The following is a 24,399-nucleotide window of genomic DNA, read 5'->3' on the forward strand; positions in this document are numbered from 1 at the left end:
AAAGAACAACAAAAACCTATCCTAGGTAAAATAAAACTTGCTAATATGTTTTTGGAGCACACTGGGTTTAACCTTTTAGTGGCTTGACATTTCATGGGTCATCTATTCCATGACTGACTCTTCCACTCCTTTCTCTTTACTCTGCCCCCAACCTCACATACCCAATCAAATTCTATCTCCCCAACATCAATTCCCTCACATCCATTACACTGTTTCAGGCCCTAATTTCTCAAGATATTCTAATAGTCAATAGACTAGTTTGCAATACAAACCTTTTAATTGTCTCTAATCTTCCTGTATTTAAGAAGCTTCACAAGATAACTTTTACAATAGTCAAAACAAAAATTTTTCTAATTATTGCACATCCCTCCTCAAACAAATAAAAACAAGAACTTTTCCTCAAGAATCTTAAAATAGAGTCAATGTACACTGGGATTAATATTGCATTAAAAATCATACTCCAAAATATTGGCAAAAGCCAGTAGGCCCCTTGTCTCCATGGGAAATAAAAAATTATTGTTAAAATGAAAATCTATATACCATCAAAAGCAGATGCTGGCTACCACTGCACAAGTGTATCAATCTGTTGTTTTCAAAATTTTTAGCAACTACAGTGTTTTCACACAAAGTCTTATAAAGACCCTAATAGCAAATGTAATGTCGTATATGCATGTGCAAAGTTGAAGGAATCCGCCAGCAGTTTAAAGGTTCACTTTTCACTGAGGCACTTCATGAAACTGGAGCTTAATATTAAAACCACTATTACATATAGTAGCTCAAATTCATTCCTACAACACACACCAAAGAGTAATTAGAATAAAAGTTCAATAAGGATTATGTATAGCTTTTAAGTCAAGGGTAAAGAAAATACCTATGGTAAAGTCACTTTATGGACCAATAAACATGTAACTTGTTTCTGAAAAAAATATGGAGATCATGTCCTACCCTCCTAGATTTGTTTTGGCCTGTCATCATTTGATTTTTTTTGGTATCATTACACTACACTTACATGAGGAACATTATGTTTACTAGACTCCCCCCATCACCAAGTTCCCCCCACATTCCCCATTGCAGTCATTGTCCATCAGCATAGTAAGATGTTGTAGAATCACTACTTGCCTTCTCTGTGTTGTACAGCCCTCCCCGTGTCCCCCACACACAGTATATACATGCTAATCATAATGCCCCCTTTCTTCCCCACCCCCTTCCCTCCCTTATCCCTCCCTTCCCACTGATCCTCCCCCCAATCCTTTTCCCTTTGGTAACTGTCAGTCCATTCGTGGGTTCTGTGAGTCTTCCGCTGTTTTGCTCCTTCAGTTTTTCCTTTGTTCTTATACTCCACAGATGAGTGAAATCATTTAATACTTGTCTTTCTCTGCCTGGCTTATTTCCCTGAGCATAATACCATCTAGCTCCATCCATGTTGTTGCAAATGGTAGGATTTGTATTCTTCTTATGGCTGAATAAATATTCCATTATGTATATGTACCACATCTTCTTTATCTATTCATCTACTGATGGACACTTATGTTGCTTCCATTTCTTGGCTATTGTGAATAGTGCGGCTATAAACATAGGGGTGCATCAGTCTTTTTCAAACTGGGCTGCTGAGTTCTTTAAGTAAATTCCTAGGAGTGGAATTCCTGGGTCAAATGGTATTTGTTTTGAGTTTTTTCAGGAACCTCCATATTGCTTTCCACAATGGTTGAACTAATTTACATTTCCACCAGCAGTGTAGGAGGGTTCCCCTTTCTCTACATCCTTGCCAGCATTTGTTGTTGTTTCTCTTTTGGATTGTGGCGATCCTTACTGGTGTGAGGTGATATCTCATTGTGGTTTTAATTTGAATTTCTCTGATGACTAGTGAGTGATGTGGAGCATCTTTTCATGTGTCTGTTGGCCATCTGAATTTTTTCTTTGGAGAACTGTTCAGCTCCTCTGATCATTTTTTAATTGGATTATTTGCTTTTTGTTTGTTGAGGTGCATGAGCTCTTTATATATTTTGGATGTCAACCCTTTATCAGATCTGTCATTTATGAATATATTCTCCCATACTGTAGGATGCCTTTTGGTTCTATTGGTGGTGTCCTTTGCTGAACAGAAGCTTTTCAGTTTGATGTAGGCCCACTTCTTCATTTTTTCTTTTGCTTCCCTTGCCCGGGGAGATATATTCATGAAGAAGTTGCTCATGTTTATGTCCATGAGATTTTTGCCTAAGTTTTTTTCTAAGAGTTTTTGGGTTTCATGACTTACATTCAGGTCTTTGATCCATTTCGAATTTACTTTTGTGTATGGGGTTAGACAATGATCCAGTTTCATTCTCTTATATGTAGCTGTCCAGTTTTGCCAACACCAACTGCTGAAGAGGATGTCATTTCCCCATTGTATGTCCATGGCTGATTTATCATATATTAATTGACCATATATGTTTGGGTTAATGTCTGGAGTCTCTATTCTGTTCCACTGATCTGTGGGTCTGTTCTTGTGCCAGTACAAAATTGTCTTGATTACTGTGGCTTTGTAGTAGAGCTTGAAGTTGGGAAGCGAGATCCCTCCCACTTTATTCTTCCTTCTCAGGATTGCTTTGGCTACTCAGGGTCTTTTGTGGTTCCATATGAATTTTAAAAGTATTTGTTCCAGTTCATTGAAGAATGCTGTTGCTATTTTGATAGGGATTCCATTGAATCTGTAGATTGCTTTAGGCAGGATGGTCATTTTGACAATATTAGTTCTTCCTAGCCAAGAGCATGGAATGAGTTTCCATTTGTTAGTGTCCTCTTTAATTTCTCTTAAGAGTGTCTTGTAGTTTCAGGATATAGGTCTTTCACTTCCTTGCTTAGGTTTATTCCTAGGTATGTTATTCTTTTTGATGCAATTATAAATGGAATTGTTTTCCTGATTTCTCTTTCTGCTAGTTCATCATTAGTGTATAGGAAAGCAACAGATTTCTGTGTATTAATTTTGTATGCTGCAGCTTGTTGAATTCAGATATTAGTTCTAGTAGTTTTGGAGTGGAGTCTTTAGGGTTTTTATGTACTATATCATGTCATCTGCAAATAGTGACAGTTTGACTTCTTCTTTACCAATCTGGATGCCTTGTATTTCTTTCTTTGTCTAATTGCCATGGCTAGGACCGCCAGTACTATGTTGAATAACAGTGGGGAGAGTGGGCATCCCTGTCTTGTTCCTGATCTTAGAGGAAAGCTTTTAGCTTCTCGCTGTTAAGTATGATGTTGGCTGTGGGTTTGTCATATATGGCCTTTATTATGTTGATGTACTTGCCCTCTATACCCATTTTATTGAGTTTTTATCATGAATCAATGTTGAATTTTGTCGAATGCTTTTTCAGCATCTATGGAGATGATCATGTCGTTTTGGTCCTTATTTTTGTTGATGTGGTGGATGATGTTGATGCATCATTTGATTTTATAACAAAAATCTGACATTATATCCTAACTACTACTGCACAGTATATATATCCCTTACCAATGAGAACACTTAAATTATTTCATGACACTCCCTTAAAACAATTGCTATTGTAAAACCAAGTATGGACTCAAGAAACTGGACAGCAAAAATAATAAATTGGGCAATACCTAAATTAAAAAATAAATTTAAAACCTATTACATAAAAGCACAGAAACGTTAGAGCCCAATGAGCAGTGGTATACTCTTTCCAGATATACATACTACCTTACATATTAGCTCTTCTCAAGCAGAAGTCATTTCAGCTTAATACATTTTACATTTTATAGAAATAACCAAGTATTTAAAAATTATTATAATATACTTACTGTAGTAGATTAAAATCAGTTGGTATTTCTGGAGCTGCTATCATTTCTTTATCATCTTCTGGAACGCCCCAATGTCAGAAATATATTCATATATTTATGTGGCTAAGATGATAGTTTGCTTCTTTCTTCTAAGACAGATAATTCCTTTGGAAGGAGGGGGAATGCCATATTTATTATAAATACACTGAAAATATTGGGAAGAGTATCTAAACTCAAAAACTCAATTCCCCAGTGCCTGCTAATATATTGTCATAAACAGGATTTCTTTCCCTTGCATTGGACTGCTTTTTCTAGATATGGATTTGTTACAACAGTTGCAGGCCCATACTAGTAACAGAGACAAAGAAAGATGCTTGTATTACCCAACATTTCTAAAACATTATGATTCTCTAGCCTGGCTTAAAAAGACATATGCCCTAACTAGGAATAGGATGTGACTCTTTTACTGGTCCTGAAACCCTTATGTCAAGTGTAAACCAGAATACAAGATGGCTACAAATTCTACAGCTTTTTGCAAATGATGTACAGTACAGTTCAAAGGAACTAGCTAATATAAAACCTAAGATAAAAATTTGAAAACATCTTAAAAGCAGGTTCTTCTACCATAGAAGAAACATACAGTCCAAAGCCTGGCTTACTAGTAAATAACCAGTTGATGATTATACCACACTATGTTAAATAGTAAAGGGAGAAAATGTTAGTTCTGATCTATTCCCTCAAGGAACTTAACATTTAAATACCAATAATGTCATAAAGACCATGGATGAATGTCATTTGTGACCAAATAAGTTTAAGTTTGGCCATAGAAGGACCTTATTTCTAGTTTGGAGGACAAAAACGTAGTTCCTAAATGAGAGAAAGACCTAAAAGCAAACCACAAGTCTATTTTAAAAAAAGGCTAAATCTGAAGCTCTTAATCTTTTGTGCAATTTTCTTTTTTTATTTTCTTATATTTTTTATTTCCAAATGAGTCTAGTACTTGGCAGCCACCTAAAGTAAAAAGTAAGATTAAACATATCCAATTAATAAATGTTCAAATATCACACACTGAACTTTCAAATGCTCTCTTCCAACAACAGAGTAGGTGTTATACAAGAAACCAATAATTCAATTTTTCCATTAATTTTAAATCTCAAAACCACCATAAATGGTTATTAATATTTAATTCATATACAGAAGTTCAAAACACTGCATTTCCTAACTCACTCTAATTAAGCTACTATAAAGAGCAAAATAATGAGGTAACAGGGTTAACAGGAATGAATAATCTTCCTGCCTAAAGCAATCTACAGATTCAATGCAATCCCTATCAAAATACCAACAGCATTCTTCAACGAACCAGAGCAAATAGCTCTAAAGTTCATATGGAACCACAAAAGACTCCAAATAGCCAAAGCAATCCTGAGAAGGAAGAATAAAGCAGGGATGGAGGGGGGAGGTGCAAATTATGCTCCCCAACTTCAGGCTCTACTACAAAGCCATGGAAATCAAGACAAATAATTGGTACTGGCACAAGAACAGACCCATAGACCAATGGAACAGACTAGAGAGCCCACGTATAAACCCAAGCATATATGGTCAATTAATAAACGATAAAGGAGCCATGGATACACAATGGGGAAATGACAGCCTCTTCAACAGTTGGTTGGCAAAACTGGACAGCTACATGCAAGAGAATGAAACTGGATTATTTTCTAACCCCATACACAAAAGTAAACTCAAAATTGATCAAAGACCTGAATGTAAGTCATGAAACCATAAAACTCTTAGAAGAAAACAGAGGCCAAAAATCTCTTGAATACAAACATGAGCAACTTTTTCCTGAATGCATCTCCCCGGGCATGGGAAACAAAAGCAAAAATGAACAAATGGGACTACATCAAGCTAAAAAGCTTCTGTACAGCAAAGGACACCATCAATAGAACAAAAAGGCATCCCACAGTATGGGAGAAAATCTTTGTAAATGACATATCCAGCAAGGGGTTACCATCCAAAATATATAAAGAACTCACATGCCTCAACAACCAAAAACCAAATAACCCGATTAAAAAATAAGCAGAGGATATGAACAGACACTTCTCCAAAGAAGAAATTCAGATGGCCAACAGGCACATGAAAAGATGTTCCACATCACTAATATTCAAGGAAATGCAAATAAAAACTACAATGAGATCACCTCACACCAGTAGGATGGCCAACATTAAAAAGACTAGGAACAATGGATGCTGGCGAGGATGCAGAGAAAGGGAAACCCTCCTACACTGCTGATGGGAATGTAAACTAATTCAACCATTGTGGAAAGCAATATGGAGGTTCCTCAATAAACCAAAAGTAGTAATACCATTTGACCCAGGAATTCCACTTCTAGGAATTTACCCTAAGAATGCAGTAGCCCAATTTGAAAAAGACAGATGCACCCCTATGTTTATCACAGCACTGTTTACAATAGCCAAGAAATGGAAGCAACCTAAGTGTCCATCAGCAGATGAATGGATAAAGAAGAGGTGGTACATATACACAATGGAATACTATTCAGCCATTAAGAAAGAAACAAATCCTACCATTTGCAACAACATGGATGGAGCTAGGGGTATCATGCTCAGTGAAATCAGGCAGAGAAAGATAAATACCAAATGATTTCTCTCATTTGTGGAGTATAAGAATGAAGCAAAACTGAAGGAACAAAATAGCAGCAGACTCACAGACCCCAAGAAGGGACCAGTGGTTACTAAAGGAGACGGGTGAGGGACGGCGGGTGGGGAGGAAGGGAGAAGGGGATTGTGGGGTATCATGATTGGTGTACCTGGTGTGTGTGGGGTCACGGGGAAGACAGTGTAGCTCAGAGAAGACAAATAGGGACTCTGTGGCATCTTACTACACTGATGGACAGTGACTGCAGTGGGGTATGGGGGAGGACTCGATAAGAGTGAATGTAATAACCACATTGTTTTTCTTGTGAAACTTTCATAAGAGTTTATATCAATGATACCTTAATAAAAAAATATTTTTAAAAAGAATCAATAATCCTCGGACATAAGACAGGGATGCCCACTCTCCCCACTGTTATTCAACATAGTACTGGAGGTCCTAGCCACGGCAATCAGACAAAACAAAGAAATACAAGGAATCCAGTTTGGTAAAGAAGAAGTTAAACTGTCACTATTTGCAGATGACATGATATTGTACATAAAAAACCCTAAAGACTCCACTCCAAAACTACTAGGAACTGATATCGGAATACAGTAAAGTTGCAGATACAAAATTAACACACAGAAATCGGTGGCTTTCCTATACACTAACAATGAGCCAATAGAAAGAGAAATCAGGAAAACAATTCCATTCACAATTGCATCAAAAAGAATGAAATACCTAGGAATAAACCTAACCAAAGAAGTGAAAGATCTATACCCTGAAAACTATAAGACACTCTTAAGAGAAATTAAAGAGGACACTAACAAATGGAAACTCATCCCATGCTCTTGGCTAGGAAGAATTAATATTGTCAAAATGGCCATCCTGCCCAAAGCAATATACAAATGTGATGCAATCCCTATCAAATTACCAACAACATTCTTCAACGAACTGGAACAAATAGTTCAAAAATTCATATGGAAACCCCAAGACCCCGAATAGCCAAAGCAATCCTGAGAAAGAAGAATAAAGTGGCGGGGATCTCACTCCCCAACTTCAAGCTCTACTACAAAGCCATAGTAATCAAAACAATTTGGTACTGGCATAAGAAAAGAGCCACAGACCAGTGGAACAGATTAGAGACTCCAGACATTAACCCAAACATATATGGTCAATTAATATTCGATAAAGGAGTCATGGACATACAATGGGGAAATGACAGTCTCTTCAACAGATGGTGCTGGCAGAACTGGACAGCTACATGTAAGAGAATGAAACTGGATCACTGTCTAACCCCATACACAAAAGTAAATTCAAAATGGATCAAAGACCTCAATGTAAGTCATGAAACCATAAAACTCTTAGAAAAAAACATAGGCAAAAATCTCTTGGACATAAACATGAGTGACTTCTTCATGAACATATCTCCACGGTCAAGGGAAACAAAAGCAAAAAGGAACAAGTGGGACTATAGCAAGCTGAAACACTTCTGTACAGCAAAGGACACCATCAATAGAACAAAAAGGTACCCTACAGTATGGGAGAATATATTTGTAAATGACAGATCCAATAAAGGCTTGACATGCAAAATATATAAAGAGCACTCGCACCTCAACAAACAAAAAGCAAATAATCCAATTAAAAAATGGGCAGAGGAGCTGAACAGACAGTTCTCCAAAGAAGAAATTCAGATGGCCAACAGACACATGAAAAGATGCTCCACATCGCTAGTTACCAGAGAAATGCAAATCAAAACCACAATGAGATATAACCTCACACCAGTGAGGATGGCCACCATCCAAAAGACAAACAACCACAAATGTTGGCGAGGATGTGGAGAAAGGGGAACCCTCCCACACTGCTGGTGGGAATGTAAATTAGTTCAGCCATTGTGGAAAGCAATATGGAGGTTCCTCAAAATGCTCAAAATAGACTTACCATTTGACCCAGGAATTCCACTTCTAGGAATTTACCCTAAGGATGCAGCACTCCAGTTTGAAAAAGACAGATGCACCCTATGTTTATCGCAGCACTATTTACAATAGCCAAGAAATGGAAGCAACCTAAGTGTCCATCAGTAGATGAATGGATAAAGAAGAGGTGGTACATATACACAATGGAATATTATTCAGCCATAAGAAGAAAACAAATCCTACCATTTGCAATAACATGGATGGAGCTAGAGGGTATTATGCTCAGTGAAATAAGCCAGGCAGAGAAAGACAAATACCAAATGATTTCACTCATCTGTGGAGTATAAGAACAAAAGAAAAACTGAAGGAACAAAACAGCAGCAGAATCACAGAACCCAAGAATGGACTAACAGTTACCAAAGGGAAAGAGACTGGGGAGAATGGGAGGGTAGGGAGGGATAAGGGCGGGGAAGAAGAAAGGGGGTATTATGATTAGCATGTATAATGTGGGGGGTGGGGGAAAGGGGAGCACTTTGCAACACAGAGAAGACTAGTGATTCTACAACATTTTACTATGCTGATGGACAGTGACTATAATGGGGTTTGTGGGGGGGACTTGGGGTAGAGGAGAGCCTAGTAACATAATGTTCTTCATGTAATTATAGATTAATGATAACAAAATAAAGTTTTAAAAAAAGGAATCAATAATCTGCAGAATTAAGCCCTCAATAATCAAGAGTTGTCTATACTACCACTTTGAATTTAACTTTTTTTCTGGATAGTACTCATATTATCAAGTCTTCATTTACATATGACCATCAGTATAGTCTTTTCCTTGCACTAAATCATGGTCCCAAGATTGTTCTCTAAAACCACTAATTGTTAATCTGGTTTTATTCTGACTGTAACTTAAGGAATTATCTAAGTAGTAGTACACCAGAGTTCTGATGCTTGCCAGCATATGTAGGACATAACCTAGCCTCCTAAAAATCCCAACTGATTTTAAAAAGAAAACTACTTTTTAAAAAAATAAAGCAGTTTTCTTTTTTAAAGGGAGCTGGAGAGGTATAAAGCAGACTAAATTCTAACCAGCATGTCAGGTCATCTAGATGGCAAGATGGAAATAAAGTGCTGGCTTTGTCTGCCTACCTGCCCCACCCAACTCTGAGCATTTCATAAAACCAAACTTGCCACATTCCTTAAATATACAGTTTTTAGGAAGACTTTTAAAGACAGCTCATAACATATTCTCCCCGAGGGACATAAAGAATGTATCAACTCTAAAAAATGGAGAGCACTAAATAAAATAAGTATTGTGTGATATACTACATTCCTCTACATAGCAGAAAATTAACTTCTAATGTACAAGAAGTGTTGCCAGGTCAAATTATTTCACTCAATATAGGGCTATACTAACATGATTTTGGTAATTAGAAACCAAAGCAAACACAAAAGAAAAACGTAATTTATGTAAGATGAGTGTCTCCCAAACAAGGTACCTGTATTTTAAAAAGAAATACTATGCCAAGGTCTGGTAGACACTGGGTAACTCCCTACCTGAGTAAAATACTTATTTTATTCTAAATATTAAAAACCCATCCAACCAATTAAAAGTATCTACCATGTGCCAAATGCAGTCTATGTACTAGGTATACAGAGGTGAACAAAAGAGCAATGATCCTTGCCCTTAAGCCACTACCTTAACAATAAATGTGGAAATCAATTTCTACCAGAAGGCACCTACCTCTATTGCCACCTAATACATATTATTAAATGAAATAATACTAAATGGCATGTATCGAAGTTTTTACTATTTTAATCATTTTCTAATAACCGATTTGCTACCAAAACAGTTCTTCATAGCTCGAATTATGTATAGTAAAGTTGCTTTGTACCTGAAGTGGTGGTGGTGGGGGTGGCGGGGGGGGGTGCAGGGAGGAATGGGTTTTTTGGTTGTTGTTGTTTTTTAAGAATGTAAACTTTGCAGCAGAACTGAGAACGGTTTTCCTTTTTATTTTAAATGTCTACAGCTGTATGTAAATACAATTTGCTTCCCCCAAAGACTTACATTAAAAATTCACAAACAAGGTGTTTAAATGTACTCAATACAATTTGGCCTAAGTTGGAAAGCCAAAACTGTTAAGAATATGTAGTGCTCAAATAAGTGTATGAGTTTAATAAATTTACCACAGCATTTCTAGCCTACTGAAGATTATTAATTTTTTTAAATATGCTCAAAGATCACAAGGTGGAGCTCTCACCTAGTATCAAGGAAAAACTGTGGATTTTTATCACATGTGCCAATTCTCTATAACTACTATAAAAGCGTTAACACTCCAACAGCTTTGGAGGATAAAGCATAGAAATGAAATCTGCTTTAACTCTCAAAACTGCTGTTTTCCTTTTGGGAAAAAATGTATCTAGTAACAACTAACTCCTGCCTCTCCTTACTGAAAACAAAGCAAATACATATAGGTAGGTTCAATAATATACTTTAAGGTAAAGGTAAAACCATTTCCTTCTGCTCAGGTGCTTTGTATACTGCCATTAAAGGTTTGTTAAATACACTCATACATAATTATTGGGCTGAAAAGTTAACAGGTAATAATAATTTTTAATTCTATACATAAAATTCAAGTAAACACTCTCAGCTGCACTGCTTTTCATACAGAAATCTAGAAGCTGAAACTTGACCTCCATAATTTTTCAAGTTATCTACAATGAATATGCTTCCGGCCTGTTACTCCAAGTTTACATTCGAAGTTAAACTAATTCTGTAACAAAAAGCTTTTTTCTTCCACTTCTGAGAACCTGTTGGACACCTATTATTGTAACATATAAAAACAAATATATAGAAATTCTGTGTAATTATGCTAAATTCATTAACATTACCTCTCCAGAACAAAGTAAAAATATACAAAAGAACCTGTTTTTCTTTGATATTGTTTAAAATTTCCGGTTTTTTTAAAGAAAAAAACTGCTTTGAAGTTCTTTTAATTCAATACCAAGTGGTCTCAAGATCCAAAATAAAAAGGTACAAAACAGAGAGATCCCTCAGAATCCACATATTACTAGGGAGTGGGAGGAGCACTTAAAAGTAGCTGGTGTGTTCATTCTTTCACAAAAAATGTGGAAATACTCAACTACTATGAACCAGCAAATTCAGCACATACACCACATACCACCCCATTATCTTATCACTGTTACAATACAAACACTAAAAAGTAGGAACTACCTAAGTGTCCAGGCATGGATGAATTTGTGGTACAAATATGTAATCAATGTAACATTCATACACTGAACCTATTTATGATGACCTTGTAGCAACATGGGTAAACTCTGATACATTAAAAGCCCTGTATTAGGTTCAGTATTAACAAAGAAGTAAAGGGAAACAGCATATCAGGATGGTAAAAATGTGGGTGATTCTTCAATTTTCAATTTACAATTTTATTGTTAGTGTGGAAAAAAAGTAAATTATGAAGGTGGAAATTAATTTTTTCATGTCCTCTTTTAAAATCTGAACTACCTGTGGAATTACAAACCTTTCTCTGCTGCTAAAAACTGATTTATTCTTATTTCAATTCAGGTCCATAATCTTTATAAAGTTAATAAGCACCTACAAAAAGCCCAGAGTCCTATCATGAAATTGTTTACTATGTTTCACCTACTCAAGATTAGCAGGAAACAGGAATTTTCTTATAAACTCCTGACAAGACCAAAGGTATGTTCCTTTTCTTGGCCTATCTACTTTTTTAGGAGACAGTAGACAGATGTCTGTCATTTAGGTTGAGAATGTGAATAGTAAAAGTAGACTAATTCCTGTAGTATAGTACATTTAATCAAAACAGGAAAGTTACTACCATTTATTATGTCAAATGATACATGGCAACTTTGAATAATAGAAGAAGTGAAGGGCAAGAAATGAAAAGCTCACCAAAAAATTAGACATTACCTATCTTTCAAAGAAAATCTACTGCCCCTTTGATGATTCTACCTTTAAAAAACAGATTTCTCCTTGCTCAAAAAGTTATTCCTACCCCCCCACCCCCGTTTATCTCCCCAGTTTCTGCTATAGTCTTCTGAGTAAATGACAGGGTGAAAAGAACGACAAATCAATGATCATTTATACTCAAAGCTGTAACAAAATTTTAAACTAAAAGTATCATGACAGCATGATCACATTACAGCTACCACATTTATCATTTGCAAGTACATTTTCTTTTCCACAAGCCTGGATGGAATCCTAAAAAATTTATGGCGGTAGCACCTGCTGTAGTGCAGAAATAGGTAATCTGGAGAAGGTATGACTAGAAGAATCTGCATACATAAGAGAAAAAATGACCCCGTCTGCATTTCGCAAGTGTAGGATAGATAGGTCAAACATCTGCCCTTAGAAACTTTAAAAATAATAACAGAAGAAAGGGGAAAGGCCAAAAGTAAAGGGACTTTTGCCCTCCTATTTTTAAGTGTATGATAGTAGGTGCTCAGCAATCTTCCTTCTTTCCTTGTCTACCCACATTCCCCAATACTTTCCAATTGTGACTCAAGTCCTAACCACAATAAAGGTCACCTGGCCCCACCTACATACTCAGTTTGCCCCAGGTCTCAACCATCAGTTCTGATTTCTGCAGAAAAGCTAGCATGCCACTTAGGAAGTGTTTGTGTCTTGGTTGTTTTTTTTGGTGTTTTCTTGAGGGGTGGAGGGGATGGGGAGGGAGACAAGAAAAAGCTTGTAATATTTCTGCAGACTCACTGCTCTAATCATCCTATACTCAGTTGTACCTTTTGCCTCAAGCATCTAAGGATCAATACCCTCCTCCCTGCCTTGTTCCTGTTGTAATGTATCTACCAATCCCATCTCAGGAACGAGAATCCTGCTCCTAAACTCACCCTAAAAACAGTCTCCCTCCCTGTGTCTATTCAGTTGCCCTAATCTGAAAGCCTCAATACTGCCCCCTCCTCTCATGTGTCTACCCTACTGGAACTGGCTGGTGCTAGACAATGGATACTATACCATACCTGATATACTGGACACATTAGCAGCTATCTAATTCCAGGTCTGCTAATTCCCCAGTTTGACCTAACAAGCTGCAGTTATAAATAAATATCAAAACAGATAAATATCAAAATAAATACCAAGGTAAGTATCAAAACAGGTAAAATATTTGTTTTATCACATATTATCTCCTTTATGTCATATCTCAGTATACCAAGATCAACAACTAAATCATGAATAATTTTTAAAAGTACTGTCAGGGCTCGCTCTTCATCTCACCTATAGCTGAATACCATCCTCCACATTTAGCTTTCTGCACTGAGTTAATTTAAAATACATACATGCTCATTGACATAACTTTCTGTATGTTAAGACATTGTGAATAAACAGTAGTAATTACAACTGGGTGTAGTGGCTATCAACATTTCAGAGGTGAGACCCAATTAGCTGGTATAAATGAGTATCTGTATCTGAAAATCAAATTTACAACAATGACCTAAATTCATGTGTTAACACTTGTAAATGGTAACAAGTATGATATAACATGGTGCATTACTATCGAATCCAGTACCACTGGACACTGCGGGCTCACTGAAAGATTTCAGGAAATAACACAGTATCAAGGCAGATTTCATAGCAAAGTAGACGAAGACAGGAAAATCCTGACTAGACTTCAGGTGAAACCCAAATTTTTGTTTCACATACTTTCCAACTGATTACATCAAAACCTTTTGCACTTACTGACTCAAGGTAGTAAGAAATGAAATACTGAGTGTTTATTAATAATTCACATGAACATAGAAATAAACTGTAACTGAGATAAAATTCAGTTAAATAATAATAAAACCAAAGTATAAACTAAACCCCTTTATAGAGAAAAATGGGAAACTTGAATCTAAAATTTAGAGTTACAGTTACTAAGCACAGTATTTTATTCATTTTAGGATGACCACAAAACACAACATACATGTTACATATTAGTATTTTTTGTACCTTCCTCTTATTAGATAACACCTTATTAAAATGCCTAGCATTAGGATCCACTTAATACAAACCACTCACCTTTCTACTAATATCCACAGTACACAATTCACAGGACTTGAATTATATTCAAATTCAAGTTGAGAAATCAAATGTGCTTTCACAATGAAGTTTATGAACACAACATAGGTACTTCCCATTTCTTATTTCAGACCTAAGAGGTCGGTTCTTCATGTGGTAATTCTATACAATGACAAAACAGTCACAAAAGTTGTACTCTATTTTAATTTTCTCTAACCTTAGCTTGCTTAAGTAAAGATTAAAACATGTTACTTTTTAAAAACTAAATTTAAGCCAGATACCACAAAAAGCTATAGACCAATATCCCTGATGAATACTAATTCAAAAAACCTCAAAAAAGTACCAGCAAACTGAATTCAACAGCACATTAAAAATATTAAACAGAGCCACAGACCAGTGGAACAGAATAGAGACTCCAAACAATAACCCAAACATATATGGTCAATTAATATACGATAAAGGAGCCATGGACATACAATGGGGAAATGACAGTCTCTTCAACAGATGGTGCTGACAAAACTGGACAGCTACATGTAAGAGAATGAAACTGGATCACTGTCTAACCCCATACACAAAAGTAAATTCAAAATGGATCAAAGACCTCAATGTAAGTCATGAAACCATAAAACTCTTAGGAAAAAACATAGACAAAAATCTCATGGACATAAACATGAGTGACTTCTTCATGAACTTATCTCCCCGGGCAAGGGAAATAAAGCAAAAATGAACAGGTGGGACTATATCAAGCTGAAAAGCTTCTGTACATCAAAGGACACCATCAATAGAACAAAAAGGCATCCTACAGTATGGGAGAATATATTCATAAATGACAGATCCGATAAAGGGTTGACATCCAAAATATATAAAGAGTTCACACACCTCAACAAACAAAAAACAAATAATCCAACTGGGCAGAGGAACTGAATAGACAGTTCTCTAAAGAAGAAATTCAGATGGCCAACAGACACATGAAAAGATGCTCCACATTGCTTGTCATCAGAGAAATGCAAATTAAAACCACAATGAGATATAACCTCACACCAGTGAGGATGGCCACCATCCAAAAGACAAACAACCACAAATGTTGGCGAGGATGTGGAGAAAGGGGAACCCTCCCACACTGCTGGTGGGAATGTAAATTAGTTCAGCCATTGTGGAAAGCAATATGGAGGTTCCTCAAAATGCTCAAAATAGACTTACCATTTGACCCAGGAATTCCACTTCTAGGAATTTACCCTAAGGATGCAGCACTCCAGTTTGAAAAAGACAGATGCACCCTATGTTTATCGCAGCACTATTTACAATAGCCAAGAAATGGAAGCAACCTAAGTGTCCATCAGTAGATGAATGGATAAAGAAGAGGTGGTACATATACACAATGGAATATTATTCAGCCATAAGAAGAAAACAAATCCTACCATTTGCAATAACATGGATGGAGCTAGAGGGTATTATGCTCAGTGCAATAAGCCAGGCGGAGAAAGACAAGTACCAAATGATTTCACTCATATGTGGAGTATAAGAGCAAAGAAAAGCTGAAGGAACAAAACAGCAGCAGAATCACAGAACCCACGAATGGACTAACAGTTACCAAAGGGAAAGGGACTGGGGAGGATGGGTGGGAAGGAAGGGATAAGGGCGGGAAAAAGAAAGGGGGCATTACAATTAGCATGTAGGATGTGGAGGGGGTACAGGGCAGGCTCTACAACACAGAGAAGACAAGTAGTGATTCTACAGCATCTTACTAAGCTGATGGACAGTGACTGTGAAGGGGTATGTTGGGGGGACTTGGTGAAGGGCGGAGCCTAGTAAACATAATGTTCTTCATGTAATTGTAGATTAATTATAACAAAATAAAAAATATATATATTAAACACCATGACCAAGTGAGATTTACTCCTGGAATACAAGGCTAGGAACATACACTTTTGAACATACAAAAATCAATCACTGTAATGTTCCACATTAAGAGAATGACGAATGAACAACAAAACCCTCATGATCATCTCAACTGACACAGAAGATTTAAGATTCAACACCTTTTCATGATAAAAACACTCCAAAAACTAGGAATAGAAGGAAAATACCTCTGCATAGTAAAGGTCACTTATGAAAAGCCTACAACTAATATCATACTGAATGGTGAAAGACTGAAAGCCTTTCCTCTAATATCAGGAACAAGGCAAGAATACCCATTTCTCGCCACTTCTATTCAACATAGTATTGGAAGTCTTACTCAAAACAGTGAAGCAAGAAAAAGAAATAAAGACATCCAAATCAGAAAGGAAGAAGTAAAAGAACCTCTGTTCACAAATATGGTCTTATATGTAGAAAACTCTGAAGATTTCATGACCAAAAAAAACCTGTTAGAATAAACCAATTCAGCAAAGTTGCAGAATACAAAGTCTACACAGAAATCAGTTGTGCTCCTTATACACTAAGAGTGAATAACCCAAAAAAGAAAATTAAGAAAACAACAATTCTTTACAACAGCACCAAGAAGAATAAAATAGCACCAAGAAGCACTTAGGAATAAGCCTCACCAAGCGTGGAAGATTTACACACTGAAAATTACAAATCATTGCTGAATGAAATTAAAGACACATATAAATTGAAAGATACCCTATTGTCATGGATTGGGGAACTTAACTATTGTTAAGATGTCCGTAGTACCCAAAGTGATCTACAGATTCAATGCAATCCCTATTAAAATCCCTATTAAAAGCTTTTTTATTTGCAGAAATAGAAAAAAATTATTTGAAAAATTCAATGGACTCAAAGAACCAAAACAATCTAGAAAAATAAAGAACAAAGTTGAAGGGGTCACATTTCCTGGTTTCAAAATATATCATACAGCAACCTAAATAGTGTGGTACTGGCATAAAGACAGACATACAGTCCAGTGGAATAGAACGGAGAGGCCAGAAATAAACCCTTGTGTATACATTCAAACTTTTTTTCAGAAGGGTGCTAAGACCACCCAATGGAGAAAGGATAGTCTCTTCAACAAATGACTTTGTGAAAACTCAATATCCACATACAAAAGAACGAAGTTGAACCATTCATTATCTTACACTGTATACACAGATTAATTTAAAATGGATTGAAATATCTAAATATTAAGACTTAAAACTATAGAACTCCTAGAAGACAACATAAGAAAAAGGCTCTGTGACACTGGACTTGGTGATGATTTTTTGGATGATAACAAAAGCTCAAGTAACAAAATCAAGAATAGACAGATGAGACATCAAAACTTTTACACATCAAAGGACACAATCAACATTGAGTGAAAGGTAACTTACAAAATGGGAGAAAATATTTACAAATCATCTATCTGATAAGAGATTATTATACAGAACATATAAAGAATTCCTACAACTCAACAACAAAATGGCAATCCATATAAAAAATGGGCAAAGGCCTTGAATCAAACCCAAATCAAAACCACAAGATACAACTTCACACCATTCTGGGATGGCTAGAAGGAAAAAGATACACAGTAAGTGTCTGCGATGATGTGGGAACAAATTGAACACTTTTGCACTGCTCATACGATTTTAAAACTATTCAACTACTATGGAACACAGTATTGAAGTTCCACAAAAACTTGAAAAAGAACTGCTAAATGATCCAGCAATCTCCACTTTCAGGTATATATATCCAAAGTAATTGAAAGTTGGGTCTCAAAGAGCTATTTGCATACCCACATTCATAGCCACTAATCATAACAGCCAAGAGGTGGATGTCCTCTTGCACATGTCCACCAATAACTGAATGGATAAACAAAATACGGTACATACAATGGAATAATATTCATACTTAAGAAAGATGAAATCCTGTCACATGCTACAACATGGATAAACCTCCAGGACATTATGCTAAATGAAGTAAGTCAGTCAGTCAAAAAAGACAATATTGTAATGATTCCACTTACATGAGGTATCTAAAGGAGTTAAATTCTTAGAAACAGAGCAGAATGGTGGTAGTTTGGGGGGAAAGAGGGAGTTGTTCAATGGGTATGGAGTTTCAGATATGCAAGATAAAGTTCTGGATATCTTTCAATGCCAACGTGAATTTATTTAACACTGCAAAAATGTCCACTTAGAAATGGTTAAGGTGGTAAATTTTGTTCTTTAACCACAAAAAATATTAAATTTCAACCCCCTTTTATCAGGCAAGCTTCTCTTGTACTGAACAGACACAAGATTTTACCAATCACCAATCACTGAGAACACCTTTCTACTGAACAAGCAGACTATACACCATAATTATTATCTTTTGAAATGTAATTTTAAAAACTGACACTGAAAATTGATATCTATACTCAGAATACTTTATTTTGACAAACTGATTTTTTGTCTCCTATTTAACATTGTAAAAATGAACCAAAAGCCTATGTAACTTTATGGCAAACGATCCAAAGAAATACCTAGCTTTTCAAAAAGACAAAAATGGAAGCACTTGGTTAAACAATACTAGCAAGTTCCAGCTATATTTTTAAAGGTATCACACAGTATGAAAACTATCATTGAAACCCATTTAATAAATGCTCAACATTTCTCTCCCTTGTTCCAAATTTGATGGTAGAAGTCTCAAAGTTAACCCTAGGAGAACAGCACACAACTTAAAGCCAGAAAAAAGCAACAAGAACCTTCTAGCAGCAATCCCAGCAAGCTGTAGACAAGGGCTAGCATGCTAGAACGGCATCATGTAATGATACTATGAATTAGGAGTTACTGATTCTGAAAATCAGTATTCATGTGATTTCATTAAACCTGGGGGAAGGAGTTTTTTATTAGCATACATCAAAAAGATGATGCAGTAATAAGAGATACAGAAATGTTTCATATAGTTAGATTCCTGGTACTAGGTATTAAGAGGGGCCCCCACATTTTGCCCTGTAACCTATTCTATTTTCAGTGCCTTTACAAACCCAGGAGTGTTTATCACCCACTCTAGTATGCCATCCAATGGTGAAAGCAGGGGACAATGGAAACTCTCAATCCAAACTGTAAGATGAGAGGAATTTTTTTTTAACTTTCATAAAGCACTTGAGGCCAAAAGCCTACCTTACTTGTGAACTATCACAAGTATATTAAAGCAGCCTATAAAACATCTCCACAAAAGGATTATCTAAATGCTAAGAAAGCAAGCAAAATAATGATTCAGCAAACATTTAATATTAACTAAGACCAATATATTATTGAAGGCAAATATATAGAACTAATGTCTTTGTTACATACTCTTGAAAATACACTCTACTGCAGAAAAATTGAAACTATTACCTGAAACTGGAGGTTTATAGTTATTGCAACCTTGTTTTTAAGACATGATTTGTTGTACCAATGATTTCTCTGCTAAGTCACTGGTCAGGAAAGAAATTCCTCAATTAGAAAATTCCTTCTATAGGAAAAGATATGTTGCCTTCTATAGAAAAACATATGTTGTAATGATCCACTTCACCAAAAGGTTTCTGTCAAATAATGTAGTAAAATCTGAGAACACATATGAGGAGATTCTTCATAATGCAAGTATCTCCCATTTTATTCTGATTATTATTTTAGCAAAAGTGTTCAAAATGCTGTTTGTCATAAAGCAATCTCTACCATCAGAGACTATGCTCAGCTTCTCTGATTAGTAAATTCCAAACAAAGCTTTCTTCTCCAACTGCTTCTTGTAAATTATTCTACTCAAGTTATTTCACTTTGCAGTTTTACTTAATTATGCACACCAACAGGTGAGTCTTGTGTCAAATGTTTTGGCTAGCAGTAACAACTTACTAGGTATTCAACTATATTTCACCTGTCTCTCTTTCTGTCCAAAGTTACAGAGCAACAAGCAGTTGCTCCACTACTGATGTGGCTATATAATCATTAATATGGTTACTAGCAAACCTACCTCACTAATTCATATTGATAATTATAGATATAAAATGGTTCAAAAATCAGTGTGGCAGGTTTAACTCTCACAACACCATGAAAAACAACACAACTCTTAATATCAATGTTTACAACAAACTGTGTTGATTATATGCTACTTTCAAGAAAGAACTGTAAAATTAGAATGTACATATGGACGGAAACCAAGAAACTTTCTCTTCAAGTTGCCTATAAGGGGAAGGGGATAAAAGAAAGAAGACAGAAGGTAGGAGTCTCTGGAGACTTCTGTGTATACCTTCTATACTGTCTATATAGAAAGACAACTGCCAAATGATTTCCCTCATTTGTGGAGTATAACAACGAAATTTTGATTTAGGAAAATGAATTACCTATTCAAAAAATGGAATTGTATCTTTGAATTCCTAAAGCCATAAAAAATTATTTAAAATAAAACTAATCACATATATCAACATGAGTATACAAAGAAAACATTTATAGTAAGAATTTAAAACAACATTTTATTCTTGGGATGAATTCTAAGGACAAAAAAAATATAAAGAAAATTTAAACTTCACTTAATAATTCGTTGTTTAATACTGATTCTGTTCCTCCGAAGCTATTCTTTTTACTATAGGATAACAAATAACTAATCATGTTAATGATATTAAGAATCAAGTGTAACAGAAAGATAATTGTCAAAAACACTTTAATAACACATGATAAAACTGAACTAAAGGAAATGCAAATAAAAACCACACTGAGACATCACTACCTATCAAAACAGCCAAAAAAAAGGTAGTAACAAAACCAAATGATAACAAAGATGCAAACAAATTGATTCTCATATACTGCTGGTGCAAATGTAAAATGGTGCAGCCATTCTGGTAAAAAGAATTTAGATGTTTCTTCTAAAAACCATACATGCTATTATGCCCAGTGAAATAAGCCAGGCGGAGAAAGACAACTGCCAAATGATTTCCCTCATTTGTGGAGTATAACAACGAAGCAGAACTTGAAGGAACAAAATAGCAGCAGACTCACAGACTCCAAGAAGGGAATAGTGGTTACCAAAGGGGAGGGGTGTGGGACGGCGGGTCGGGAGGAAGATGGGGATTGAGGGGTATTATGTTTAGTATACATGGTGTGGGGGGGTCCCAAGGAAAACGGTATAGCACAGAGAAGGCAAACAGCGAATCTGTGGCATCTTACTACACTGATGGACAGTGACTGCATTGGGGTATGGGTGGGGACTTGATAATATGGGTAAATGTAGTAACCACATTGTTTTTTCATGTGAAACCTTCATAAGAGTGTATATCAATACCTTAATTAAAAAAATTTTAAATAAAAACCATACATGCTCCACACACACAAACATGATAATTATGTGACAGGATAAAAGTGTTAGCTAAAGCTATGATGGTAATCATATTGCAATATATAAATGTATCAAACCAACACATTGTACACCTTAAATTCATTGTATGTAAATTATCTCAATAAATAAAAAATTTAAGTTTTTAAAACTAAAAAAAATATGTGCATTTACTCTAAGAACCAGCAATCTTGCTCTTGAGCATTTATCCCAGAGAAATGAAAACTACGTCCACTCAAAAACATGTACATGAATGTTCATAGCAGCTTTATATGTAATAACCAACAATTGGAAATTGTGTCCAATTTCCCACTGTTATAGGTTGAACTGTGTCTCCCCAAAATTCCTATTTTGAAGTCCTAATCCCCAGTACCCTGGAATGTGACCTTATTTGGAGTTAGGGTCTTTACTGAAGTTATCAAGTTAAAATTGGGTCAATAGTGGGGGCCCTAATCCAATTTAACTGATGCCGTTATAAAAAGGGGAAATTTGGAGACAGACATACACACAGTGAGAATGTCATGTGAAGATGAAGGCAAACCAGTGTGATCCCTCTATAAACTTAGAAACACCAAAGTTAGCCAGCAAATCACCAGAAGCTTAGGGAGGAGGCATGCAACAGATTTTTTCTCACAGCCCTCAGAAGGAACCAACCCTGCTGAGAACTTATCTTGGATTTCTATCCTCCAGAACTGCAAAACAGTAAATTTTTGTTGTTTAAGCCATCCACTTTGTGGAACTTTTTTCTAGCAGCCCTGGCAAACCAATACAATACTAATGTCAAATATCCTTCAATGAGCAAACAGTTAAACAAACCGTGGTATATCTATACCACGAAATATGACTTTGCAGTTAACTGTTTGAATGCAACAACCTTGATGCACCTTAAAGAAATTATGTTAAGTGAAAAAAAACCAATCTCAACAGTTTATATACTGTATGGTTTCCATTTATATAACATCCTCCAAAATGACAAAATTATGGAAAACAGATTAGTGGTTGCCAGGAATTAGGGACAGAATAGCAGAAGGTGAGGGAGGGGGGATGAGTGTAATATAAATGAGTAGTAAGGGCTCTTTGTGATGATGGAACAGTTCTGTATCTTGGTAGTGGTGGTTACACACATCTACACATCTGATACAACTGAACAGAATTATAAACACACAAACAGTCACACAAATGAGTGCATATTAATTAACAACTGTAAAATCTGCATAAACTCTGTGGATTGCACCGATGGCAATTTCCTATTCTCAATATTGTGCCATAGTTACACAAGATGTTTCCACTGGTGGAAGCTGAAGGATACATGAGATTTCTATTTTTGCAACTTCCTATCTATCTAGCATTATACCAAAATAAAACTTCAAGACATCTAATCAAATACTATTAAGGTTTCTTTTTTCTTCAAAATCAACAAACTGATCCTTAGGTTAAAAGACACAGGAATCAGAATAACCAACAATTTTGAAAAAAGAACAATTTGGAGGACTCACACTATACACTGTATCAAGGCTTCCTTTAAAACCATAATAATCAAGACACTGTGAATGGTGATCAAGACTGATCAATAGAATTAGAGATCTGAAATAGACCCACTGACATATGATCACTTGGTTTCCAACAGAGGTACCAAGGCACTTCAATGAAGACACACAGACTTAAAATGATTGGATATCCATTTGCCAAAATAAATTCCTTAATCCATACCTCAGATCATATGCAAAAAATTACTCAAAATGAATGCTAGACTCAAATATAAAAACCTAGAATTGTTAAACATCTAGGTGGCTTTACTTGTAAATCACCAAAAAATAGAAAACAAACCAAATGTCCTTCAACTGGTGAGTGGATAAGCAAATTATGTTACAATCATACAATGAAATACTACTCAGTAACTAATAAAAAGGAACAAACTTCTGATACACATGACTCAGATGTATCTCAAATGCATTATGCTAAATGAAAGCAGCCAGACTCAATAAGACTACTTATTGTGTGATTCCATTTAAATGACAGTCTGGAAAAGACAGATGGAAGAGATCAGTGGTTGCCAGGGACTCAGGTTGGGAAGAAAGATGGACTACACCAATGAGTACAGGAAGGACTTAAAGGTGGAGGTTTGGAACCATAATACATCTTGACTGTGGTGATGGCTATGTAACTATATATTTGCCAAAACCTCACAGACCAATAACATTAAAAAGAGTGAACTGGACTTTATTTAAGTGATATCTTAATTTAAAAAATGTAAAATCTATGTCCATCAGTGCTATCCCCCCACAACTATCCAAATGTTTTCTTCTAATTAATTTTTTCAGCATCTATAATGGAACCCCAAGACTATCTGTTTTAGGCACTTGAACAATATTTAATTTCACGTTGCTCTGCTTATTTTAATCAACTAACACATAAGCTGTCCATCATACCAAATGACACATGACTGAAGATTTTGGCCAAAAGCCATGTGTTTGTAATTTTAACAGATAATACCAAAACTGGCCTTCACAAAGGTTATACAAATTTGTACTTTCACCAGCAACCTACGAATAGGTCTGTTTCTGCACATTCACAAAGCACTGTCAAGACTAGAAATAGTTGGCAATCTGCTAAGGTGAAAAATGGTAATTCAGGGTACAGGTGTATCTCCCTATACAAAATCCACTTCACAACCTCAGTAACCAAACATTTTCAATAAATCCCTTATTATTCAAAACTGATAAACCAAAAGATCTGGATAAT

The 24,399-nt window shown here is 35.7% G+C and overlaps 1 protein-coding gene across 6 annotated transcripts in view; it reads right to left on the bottom strand.

Moving 5' to 3' along the window:
- The window catches only part of STAG2 (STAG2 cohesin complex component), a 141,860-nt gene that overhangs the window by 89,682 nt on the left and 27,779 nt on the right, over nucleotides 1-24,399 (bottom strand). For all 6 annotated transcript variants that reach the window (XM_036880838.2, XM_036880836.2, XM_036880835.2 and 3 more), the window contains exon 2: nucleotides 3,796-3,939. In XM_036880838.2, coding sequence (XP_036736733.1) covers nucleotides 3,796-3,839 — 44 coding nt within the window. In that variant the 5' untranslated portion in view covers nucleotides 3,840-3,939. The remainder of the gene's footprint in view (nucleotides 1-3,795; nucleotides 3,940-24,399) is intronic.

Source organism: Manis pentadactyla, chromosome X, assembly GCF_030020395.1.
Source record: "Manis pentadactyla isolate mManPen7 chromosome X, mManPen7.hap1, whole genome shotgun sequence".
Lineage (NCBI taxonomy): Eukaryota > Metazoa > Chordata > Mammalia > Pholidota > Manidae > Manis > Manis pentadactyla.